At 37.2% G+C, this 12,090-nt stretch overlaps 1 protein-coding gene across 1 annotated transcript; it reads left to right on the top strand.

Annotated features, from left to right (window-relative positions):
• The first annotated feature begins 4,055 nt into the window (after nucleotides 1–4,055).
• LOC104233427 (sesquiterpene synthase 14-like) lies at nucleotides 4,056–8,673 on the top strand. Its single transcript, XM_009786824.1, has 8 exons — nucleotides 4,056–4,072; nucleotides 4,889–4,985; nucleotides 5,335–5,608; nucleotides 5,692–6,067; nucleotides 6,168–6,389; nucleotides 7,150–7,288; nucleotides 7,407–7,655; nucleotides 8,386–8,673. The coding sequence occupies exons 1-8, from the start codon at nucleotides 4,056–4,058 to the stop codon at nucleotides 8,671–8,673; spliced, it is 1,662 nt and encodes a 553-aa protein (XP_009785126.1).
• The last annotated feature ends 3,417 nt before the right edge of the window (nucleotides 8,674–12,090 follow it).

The following is a 12,090-nucleotide window of genomic DNA, read 5'->3' as shown; positions in this document are numbered from 1 at the left end:
TGTACCTCTTCATCCTGCCCATCATAACCATCATCTTGGAATCCACCACAATCATTGTCAAATTGATCCTAACTCCCTTGGTTTTGTTGACCTCTTTGTCTTCTTTTGTTCACTAGCATGTTGACACCCTCCATAGCATTCACTCGGCACGGATTTTGAACCTATTGTAACTGTGCCTTTGCTAGCTAGTTCACTGTAGTCGTCAGCTATGCTATAGCCTGCCTATGGTCATGTAGCTCTTTGTGCAAGTGAGTGACTGTGGGGTCACCCTGGGGCACGTTGGCTCTACATTGCCAAGCAGAGGACGTGTCAGCCATCTTGTCAAGAATGTCACAAGCCTCATTATAAGACAGCTTTATGAAGTTGCCCCCAGCAAGTTAGTTCACTATACATTGGTTTGTTGTATTAATGCCCCGGTAGAAAGTATGTTAGATCATTGCCTCAGTCATATCATTGTTGGGGCATTTCTTTATCATTGTTCTATATCGCTCCCAAATCTCATGTAATGGTTCGGTGTGCCCTACTTAAAAGTTAAGATCTCATCTCTCAATGTTGCCATGTGCCTTGGTGAGCAAAAACATTGCAATGAACTTTTCCGCCAACTCATCCCAAGTAGTGATGGAATGGTTGGGAAGTCGATCAAGCCAGTCCAATGCCTTCCCTCTAAGTGACAAAGGGAAGAGTCTCAACCGAAGTTCATCCTCGGACACATTAGTTTGCTTGCTCCCCCAACAAGTATCCACGAAACCCTTGAGATGTTTGTAAGCATTCTGATTGGCAATGCCCGTGAAATACCCATGCTGCTCCAACAATGTCATCATCACATTAGTAATTTGAAAATTGCCCGCCTGGATCCGGGGTGGGACAATTGCACTTGCATAGCCTTGGTTTGGAAGCACCCAAGGAGCCACTCTTGGAGGTGGCGGGGGAGGGTCTAGAATATTATCATTGGCCTGGCAGCCTCTCCTTTGTCCTTGAGGCACAATAGGGACCTCATCATCAATGTTGTCATCTACCTCCTCCCCCGGCGGAAGATATCCAATAGGTGCGTTGTTTGCTGCCATTTAGTACCTGAAGTTGTGACACACACAAATTAGTAACACAGAAGGAAAGAAGAACATTACACAAAACTATTTAGATAGATAGCCAAAACCTTTATCTCCTCGGCAACGGCACCAAAAAGTGATCGAGGCCGAAGCAGCTTTTACCCAAGAAGATCAGGATCGATTTTCACAGGGAGCTAGAAATGGGAATTGAGTTTCTATCTAAATTAGAGATGCGTAATTTCTCCTAATTGCACTTCAAAAATCGTAGTTGGTCTTTTGATTACTTCTAATATTATGCTAATAAGACGTTAAATTAAGCTAAGAGTGAAATACTTGAAGGTTGTCTAAATAGTTAAGAAGGCACTAGGGAAATGACTTTCTCCTAGGTGGATACTTGACGGGTTCTTGAGTCTAAGGCTAGGTTATCATGTTGGGGATTATGATATAACCAATGCACGATACTTATCACTCTATACCTCTCGGTAGTTTGAGTAATTTTGCCCTAGTTGACTTTCTCAAGACCAATTGGGCATGATAATTTGTGCAAGCAATTGAGGTTCAAGTCGGGTATTACTATTTCTAGGTTTAACCCTTTAATTGGGGCTATCAATCTCTTGAATACGCCCTAATTCCTTGTTGGACTAATTTTCCTAGACTTAGGCTCTCTTTCTCAAGAAGCTCCCAAGTCAAATAGGCACAAATTAGTGTTTGCAACCACTAATTCAATATTGAAACCATAACTTAGTCCAAATATCAAACACCCATGGACATTAAAGTGCTAAAACATAAGACCCATCAAATACCCACACTAGGGTTGAGCCACAACCCTAGCTAATGGGTTTAGCTACTCATGATAATAGAAGAATACTGTTAAATAGGTGAAGAAAAATCCATAATATTTAATTATAAACTAAAACTTGAAGATTCAATGACAAAACTACTCTAAAAATACTCAAAATAGATCAGGAACACTGTTCACGAGCACAGCTGAGCGTTAAATTACAACTGATGACCTAAAAATAGGAAAAGAAACTATTTATACTAGGCAGAATTTTCTGGAGAAAAATACCCCTGCGGGAGTAGTGCGGCCGCACTGAGGCTTCTTGGCTTTAAACTCTGCTCTTTGAACTTGGCAAACACGGGCCGCACAAAATGCACTGCGGCCGCAGTGGCTTTTATTGCGGCCCGCACAAAAAGGATCGCGGACCGCATTGGCAATGATTCCCCAAATTGGAAACTCTCTGAACTCCAGCTTTGTGGACCGCACAATATCGAGTGCGACTGCGATGAAGCCAATGCGGACCGCACAAGCTGCTTTGCGGCCGCATTGGTTGAGTGTCTGAAATGAGCACCTCTCTGAACTTCCTCACTACGGACCTGTGTGGCCGTATTGGACCTGTTTCACTATGCTTGGACTTGTTCTTGGTACTTGTACATGTTTCACTCCTTTTTTAGCTGGTTTTGACGAATTGTCACATTGTTTACCAAACCCTGCAAACAAGTACAAGTAAAAAGGAGTGTAAAATGTATCATAATACCTAGTTATCTGAGTGCTCTATATCATCTCTACATCGCTGGCTTGTGATTCCTTAAATAAGGTGTGAGATGTGATTTCGGTGTGCAGATGGTGGGCTAATCTGGAGGACTTGAGGTCGGGTTTTGACTATAGCTTGAGCACGGAGATTTCGGTTGTATGAGAATGTGCTTTTGGACTTATATGTCCGGTAATGTCTCTATGAATGGAATTTATGACCAGATGAGTGGTTGGATGGCTATAGAATGAGTATGATATGACTGCGGGATGTGTTCAAATAGATTGAATTTGATGAGAATGGTTTGCTTGTGATGTAAAAAGGACTATTGGGCTCCATTGATTTGTCGTATAGTCTCGAGTTATAAGTATATTGGAGGATCTTTCATGTTGCTTAACTGTGGCCTGTGGGACGAATTAGGTTCTTATGCCTTGTTGGTGAGTTCAGGATTAGGAAGATTAAGTGATTGCATAATAGTTGCGCCGTGAAAGGGTATAGAGAGATGTCAGTTTGAAGCTAAACAGGTGGATTATAACTTACGAGGTAGTTTACGGATGTGTGATTTTTATGATGTTGTGAGGAGGCTTTCCTTTCTACCGGTGGGTTATATTCATGCGATTTGAGTCTGGATTGGTTGTAATAGTTGACCTGACTGTCACGAGGATGAATGCAAGCTTAGCAGACGATTTGATGTATTATATGGTTTGTGTTACATGAGCTTATGAAGGATTTAGTTGAATTTCAGTGCGGGATTATGGTAGTAATAGAGTATGAGTATTATGTTATCGACCGTTTTGTTCTATGGCTTTGAGCCAAGTGGGGGAGCCAGCTATCGATAATATGATTGCATGGTTATGTGTTGTATCGGTTTCAGTCTGAGGCATACTTGTGGATCGGTTATGGCTTGCAGATGTTGGTTTTGATGATGAATTAAGCAAGTAGTTTTTGAACACGGGTTATGTTACACTTTAAGGGTATATGAGAAACATGGATAATTGAGTTGTTATTCGGGAAGGAATATGTAGTGCGCATGGAGTAAGAAATTATTTAGTTGCATTAAGGTGGGGGTTACTTCTTTGGGTATTGGTGTGCTAATGGGGCACATGTTATTCAGTTCGTTTGGTCGGTTTAATTGAGATTTGAGCGAAGTGAAAGACTCTCGAGAATGGTTCTAATGGATGCAAGATTTAAATGTAGCAATTGGTAACTTTCAGGATTTGTATATGGCTAGAAACTTAAATTTTCATTTGATGATATCGAGACTTGTGGCATTTCTATATCCTTATGGATTCTACATTTCAGTATCAGAAAGGTAAAAGGAATAACTTTAAATCGTGTAGAAAAAAGTTTCCATCAACGGCAGATATTAGTTAAACTCATTGCATATGATCTTTAATATTCGTTATATAATGGTAGGCAATTCATGTTGCTAAAAAATAATATATTTCAAAAGATATTTTATAATTGGCATCAACGTATGTCACAAGTAGCTTTGTAAACCAATTAGGTGGCTTCTTGCATGAAGCCTAAAGGCCAAATGTTTCACACTTTAAACAAGTGCACAATTTCTTCCATGCAAATATTACACTTGGCGTGGAAAGAACTTCCAAAAACTCTTATAAATAGTACCAAGAAAAGCTCACCATTAGAACACATTAGCCAAAGTTACTTTTCTTTTGTCCTATCTTTCACTTCGTTTACTGCTCCCTCATTTCTTCTACTGATTCTTATTTACACATTCTCTATTACATGACTTGTTGGATTTATTATTAAATTTTATTAACTTTTATATATTCTTATATATATTCTTAAATAGAGGTAGGCTTGTCTAATCCGAAAAAAATATTTTTTAATAGTGAAATGGTTTCTTATGGCAGCACGATTCAACCCACGAAATAATACGTGTCAAACTTTGAATATGTATGCCTAAACTTCATACATACATCTTTACCTAACCTCCTATTTTGAGCCCATGAAAAATTCACTTCACTCATCTCAATTTGTACTATAAATACTTTCACCATACAAGCAGTAAATCTCTCAAGTTTAACTCAACAACTACCTGAAATACCATTTATAGAGAGAGAAAAGAGTGAAACAAATAATGGTTACTTCTTCTATCAGCTGCTATTGTCACTTGGGAAATATTCAATCAGTTTTTTGGGGTTGTTCTCATAATTTTCTCCCCAACAATAACTCAAAACTCACAGTAAAACATACATATTTATATGCCAGTTCTATAGGAAGAGAGAAAAATATGAGTCATTTGAAGATGATTGCAGCAATGGATGATAATACTTCCAGCAGTAGTATTAGTACTACTACTACTGATAGTGGACGTCCATTGGCAAATTTTCACTCAAGTGTCTGGGGAGACTATTTCCTCTCCTACACTCCTCAACTCACAGTATGATACTACATACTCATATATATGCATGCTATATAATCTGTGTTTTTAAACTATTATTTTATGGGAAATTTTATGTTATGAGGTTATTAATTTTTGAATCTTTCCAACCAGCGAAACCTTTAACGTAATGAATGCAATCAAACCTCTCTATAACAGTCGGATGTTTTTGGCTGTTATAACAAAGTGATGTTATAAAGAACATATATTATAACATAGCATGAAAATTGGTTTCATAAAAAAACTTAGATTTTAGGGAAAATGCATAAGTACCCCGGACCTATACCCGGATTCCCAACTACACACTTTTTATTTGCGGAAATCCTATTACCCCTAACTTTTGGTGCAGGAAATTAGTAGTCAAGAAAAAGTTGAATTTGAAGAGTTGAAAGAAAAAGTCAGGCAAATGCTAGTTGAAACACCTGATAATAGTACACAAAAACTTGAATTGATTGATACAAACCAACGATTGGGAGTTGCATATCATTTCGGAAATGAGATTCAAACATCCATTACGAACATCTTTGATCTGTTTCAACAGAGTGAAAATGAAGATGACGACCTTTATGTTGCCGCTCTTCGTTTTCGACTACTGAGACAACAAAGGCATTTCATATCTTCTGGTACATAACCTTCTAGCTCCGCTCCTGTTATAACTAGTTTAATTTATCTCGGATACTAATTAATTACCATGATGTTAAATCAGATGCGTTCAAGAAATTCACCAACAAAGATGGAAGGTTCAAGGAAACTCTCACCAAAAATGTACAAGGATTATTAAGTTTATATGAAGCAGCACATCTAAGAGTACATGGGGAAGAAATTCTAGAACAAGCTCTGAGTTTTACACTCACTAATTTGGAGTCAATGGGCCCTAAATTGAGCAACACATCACTTAAGGCTCAAGTTAGTGCAGCCTTAAGCCAGCCCATTTATACAAATCTACCAAGGTTGGGAGCAAAGAAATACATGTGTATGTATGAGAAAAATGAATCACATAATGATTTGCTTTTGAAATTTGCAAAATTGGATTTTAACATTGTGCAAAAGGTGTACCAAAGAGAGCTTTACGAGCTTACAAGGTACTCATTAGTCTTAACCTCTTTAATATGACATGAATATCGTACTTCGGATGTAATGAGATACAAAATTTTTCTGATCACTAATACTTTTGCACTACAGGTACTGGTGGAAAGATCTTGATTATGCAAACAACTTTCCATATGCAAGAGACAGATTGGTGGAGTGTTACTATGGGGCAGTGGGAGTGTTATTTGAGCCTCAATATAGTCGTACGAGAAAAATTCTAGGAAAATTAATCAATGTCATAACCATGGTTGATGATACTTTTGATGCTTATGCAACCTTTGACGAAATTGTGGCTTTCACAAATGCGATAGAGAGGTAAAGTATAAACTAATTTAACCCTTGTTGTGGCCTCATTATTGAGTAGAAAAGGAATGTTATTCCCTCCGCTCTATTTTATGTGGAGGAATTGGACAAAGAAAATCGAACTACTTAATATTCTTCATGTTTTTTTCTGAAACAAAATTCATATATTTAAACACTACATCTATAAAGTCACAATTGTTTGTGATTTGTAGGCTGGTTATTGACCCGTTTATTTATTGAACTCAATCCATTTAGGCCCAACCTATTAAAAGCTGGACTGATTTTTTGTCCAAATTGATCCGTAAGTATCTTTGCCAAAACATCTTAGAAATATTTTTTTTGTTTGATATGTTATATATGACCACAACAAAAGAAAAAAAATCTAATTTAGTAATTATACAATTCATAAGAAAACAATCCATATTAGTTAAAGTTTGGTAAGAGTTGGATGGGTTAGACTATGATTGAAATTTTAGCTCATCTTGATCCAAAGCATCTCAACTCAAGTAATTTTTGAGCGAGTCAATGACCCACCCATTTATGACTCAACCTATTTTGACCAGCTCACAATCGGCCTAACCCTCCCATTTTTACACCCCTAGTGATTCAAAGCAATCATGGTCCAAAAAAATTCTCTTTTAACTGTCTAATTAGTAATGGTCTCCCATAAAATGAAATAAATGAAGTGCATCAAATACATGTTATTATTCAGAAATGATATGTTGTAGTCGTAAACATTAACTAGCCATTTTGATGAAATCTTAATGTGCAGATGTGATATTAGTGTCATGGATTCAATATCGCCCAATTTGAGACCTGCTTATCAAGTCTTAATAGATTTTTTCAATGAAATGGAAAAAGAATTGGCAAAAGAAGGTAAAGCAGACCGTGTCTACTATGCAAAATTTGAGGTAAGCTTGCTTAATAACTTAGTCTCATTAATCTTTGAAAATAAGTTACAAGGAATAAAAAAAAGTTGGAGGAAGAAAACATTTGAGGTTAATTTTTTGGATTATTATTTCTTCTTAGATGAAAAAGTGTATCAGAGCCTATTTCAAGGAAGCCCAATGGTTGAATGTTGGCTATATTCCAAAATGTGACGAGTATTTGGAAAACGGAAGTGCAAGCATTGGCATTATGTTGATGGCAGTAACGTCTTTGGTTGGTTTGGAGGAACTTATAACCAAAGAAACTTTAGAATGGGTGATAAATGATCCTTTGATTCTTCGAGTTTCAGGAGTAATAAGCAGATTAAAGGACGATATTATTGGACACAATGTAAGTACGACAAATTAATTTACATTCTATTTAGGCCTCTTTTTTTCTCCTTAAAAATAAGATGCATATCTGAATCTGAATACATATCTAAATAACGGTGATATGTGTGGGGTGGTGGTGACTGACAATAAAGGTGTATGGTAGCTGATGATGGTTGATGGAGATGATTGATCCATCGACAATAGAGGGAGTGGTGGTGGTAGTTGGCACTGGAGGAGTTGATGGTGTTGGTTATGTTATGCGGTGGTTAATGGTCTAGCAGTGTTGGTTGTGGGTGGAGGCTGGCAGGGGTGAAGCCACCTTTTGTCAAGGATGGTCAACTAACCACATTTCGTCAAAATATTACAAAAAATTATTACATTGTGTATGTAAGTAAAATATTAGATTTTAAATGTTTAACATATATTGAATACCTTTCATTGAGAAATTTTTTTTCTTTCAAATCTGAACACCCTTTGAGAAATTTCTGGAATCGTCACTGGAGACTGGTGATGGTGATTATGCTATAGTGGTGGGTAGATAAATAAATAGTGGTAAAATGTCAAATTCACATGAATATAAATGAACACCATCTTAATATATACTTATAAGGCTCTATACAAGATCTGAATGAATCAAACCTACTCAGAGTTGTAATATTATTACATATAAATAGGTTATTTAAGCTAAAAAGAAGTGTAAATGTAATAGTTTTACACTGAAAATAATGAAATCCATCTATTGGGTGCAGTTTGAGCAACAAAGAGGACATGTAGCTTCATTCATTGAATGCTACATGAAAGAACATGGAGTTTCGAAGCAAGAGGCATATGCTGCGGTTGACAAGGAAATGGCTAATGCATGGAAAGACATAAACACAGAATTCTTCCGCCCTTCTCAAGTACCAACGTTTGTCCTCGAACGAATTATAAATCCTACACGACTGGTAATTGGTTTCCAGGAGAATGATTTTATAAATACTCAAGGCGAATATAAAGACAAAATCACCTCATTGCTTGTTGACTCCATGAAAATATGAGGATAATACCCTTGAGAATTACTTTCTAGTAATGTTTGATTTGAGAATTAATTTTTATGATCTTCAATTTTATCAATGATTATATGAAAGTTTGTAGCTAGATGTGATGTTTCTTTCAATATAAAATAATACAGCAACGTTTAGTGAGCATCTACCTTCTCACCTGGTAGATACATGCATGACAAATTCTGCTGGCGCCTTTTATCATCTGAAAATGACGGAGTAGGAACAATATAATTGCATTGCTAATTTAAAATAAGGTATTAGTAGAGGCCTTTTGTTTACGTAATTAACAGATTATTTATCTAGAATATTTATCGTCATATATTGACAGGTTCAACAAACAACAACATAACAATGTTTTGAATTTTATTTTTTGAATCCGTGAATCATCCTTTCTAAAATTTCTACTATGCGCACAAGATTTATAACTCGTTCGAGGACAAACGATTGATACTTCAGGGAGGCAAAGGAATTCCTTGTTTATGTCTTTCCTTGCATTAGTAATTTCCTTCAAAACATCAGAATATGGAATAAATTTCATGGGTGGTCATTCAACTTTATGTTCATTACCTAAAAGTCTTTTTTCTTTCTTTTGTTACGTAAAAGTCATTCAACTTTGTGTTCATTACCCAAAAGTCACTTTTCTTCCTTTTGTTACACAAAAATCATTTTTACTGTGCACTAGCTATCACAATAATCACTTTGACCAGATTTTACAAACATTTCACATGAAAAGTCTATTATGTTCTTGACCGTCACGTCCCAATTTTATTATAGGCCGTGATGACGCTCAACACCGTTGTTAAGCAAGCCAACACTGATCAATCTAGTGATTTCACATTTTTAAACAAATTAGTAAGTAGTGATTTTTCTTTGTTTGTTAAAAAGATCTAGAAGTTTGCAATTCTAAAATAAATAAGTGGAAGCCACAAATACAAATCGAAGTCATGTAAGCAAAACCAAAGTCATAAGTCTACTAGTCTGTGTGTCAAGACCTGGTGTCACAAATATGTGGGCAATCTAGTAGAATATACAAAAGAATACTAGTTTACTGTCCGAAAGGAAATAGAAAGAAAATAAAGCATAAGAGAGACTCCAGCTGCTGCAGAACTGCTCAAAAGGGCATCTCACTAGGAAGTCTCGAGCTGGGGAATCAAATCTATGTGCCGGACTGGTGGCCAGATGCACCTGCCTCAAATCCTGTACAATCAAGTACAGAAGTGTAGCGTGAGTACACAAAAATATGTACCTAGTAAGTATCTAGTCGAACATCGAAGAAGTAGTGACGAGGGGTCGACTCTTACACTTACTAAGACCAACATTATAATAATGTGAAATCCTAAATAAAAAAGATATGTAGAGATATCAATAGAACTCGGAGCAGAAAATAGCGGAACAATTCTTCCAACATATTTAAGAACCCAAAACACTTCTTTTATTTTAAAACAAATGATCTGTAAACGATGAATTTATACAAGTTATAAAAGGGACTTCTAGTTCTACTATCACACACAAATTCACCCGAGGATGTTCGGGTCGATCCAACATAAATGTAAACTGTGCATTGGCGAAGGTCAAACGGCGCGAACCATAGATGCATCTATTAACCTGCCGAGGCGAACGACCCGCTCCCATGAGAGTAGTGAAAATAGTCACCCCGCTCGCGAAATATACTTGCGACGCGGTTAAATATAAATATAACGTAACTTTTCTCAACTCTTTTCAAAATAATAATTTTTTTGAAATCTTCAAAATCCCCAACTTATTTCCATTCAATGCAAATTAACAAATATGATTAGATAACGGTATCCACAAAGCATGGTGTAAGCCTAAAACTACCCGTACATAATAGGAATAGTAGATACGTACGGACTCTCGTCACTTCGTGCGAACGTACCCCCCCCCCCCACCCACACACAAATAATCACATATTAATTAAGTTCATCTATAGAGAAATTTCCCTCTTACAAGGTTAGAAAAGAGACTTACCTCGCCTCAAAGCCTACTTTCCGGTCTAAGCTTATGCCCGAACCCTCAATTTGGTGCCGAACAATCAAAAACTATCCAAATAGTGTAAAAAGTAATCAATATAGGCTTAAAAGTTCATATTTCAACTATTAAAATAATTTCTCAACTCTAAATGCATGATTCCCAAAATTCATTATTAGGCCCACGTGCCCGAATTCCGAAAATTTTCGAAGGAAGTTGTTACCCATAACCTTAGAAACATAAATATATGATTTTCACTAAGTTCCATAACCATTTTCGTGGTAAAACTCTATTTTTATCAAAACCCTAGGTTTTCCTCTAAACCCATGATTTTCACTAATTTTTACATATTAATCTACCCATAATCTAAGTATTTAACTCACATATGGTAGAAATTACTTACCTCCAAAAGCTAGAAGAAAATCTCTCTCAAGAAGCTCCAAGAATCTCCAGATTGAGTGAAATGAAATTGGTTTAAGCCCCGTAATAAATGAACCTCACTGCCTCCAGCTTTTCCGCACCTGCAGTCCAAGGGTTGCATTTGTGCCCTCGCTTCTACGGATATTCCTGGGCTAGCTGGGCGCCGCTTCTGCGGTCCCGCCTCTGTGGAGGAAAGGTCGCACTTGTGGAATTCAGACTGCCCTCCCATGGCCGCATCTGCGAAACTTAGCTCGCACCTACAGCTGACCAACCGCATGTGCAGTTATGACAGATCTGGTGCATTCAGCTGTTGTTCCAAATTCTCAACTTGGTCTGAGCCTCGTCCGATTGGCACTAGGGGCCCTCGGGGCCCCGCTCGAATATACCAACAAGTTTGGAATCATAAAATGGACTCGTTCAAACTCTCGGAACGGCCGAAACAATATTAAAACTAAGAATCACACCCTAAAACCAATTGAATCAAACTTAAGAACTTCAAGTTCTTCAATTTACTTCCAATGCGTCGAAACGTACTTATACTACACGGAATGACACCAAATTTTACGTGCAAATCTTAAATGATATTAAGGAACTATTCCCGATCCCGGAATTCCATTTGGACCATGATCACCGAAACCCTCTCCGAACCAAATTTTACAGAACTTCTAAAACCTTTAAAACCAACTTTCGCTATTAGGCGCCAAAAGGCTCTCGGGTCATCCAAAACCCGATCCGAGCATACGCCCAAGTCCAAAATCATCATACGAACCTATTGGAACCGTCAAATTCTGATTTCGAGGTCGTCAAAATGTTGACTGAAGTCAAACTTTGCATTTTAAGTCAACCTTAAGGAACCAAGTGTTCCGATTTCAACCCAAACTCTTCCAAATCCTGAACTATCCCTTCCCTCAAGCCATAATCAGTAAAAGCAAGTACGGAAAGTCTTATTTAGGAGAATAGGGTTCTTGAAAGCAAAACGATCGGTCGGGTCGTTATATTCTCCAC

This window comes from Nicotiana sylvestris, chromosome 1 (assembly GCF_000393655.2).
Source record: "Nicotiana sylvestris chromosome 1, ASM39365v2, whole genome shotgun sequence".
NCBI classification, from domain to species: Eukaryota; Viridiplantae; Streptophyta; class Magnoliopsida; order Solanales; family Solanaceae; genus Nicotiana; species Nicotiana sylvestris.
The sequence above is the reverse complement of the archived record's forward strand: the minus strand, read 5'-3'. Positions and strand labels throughout refer to the sequence as shown.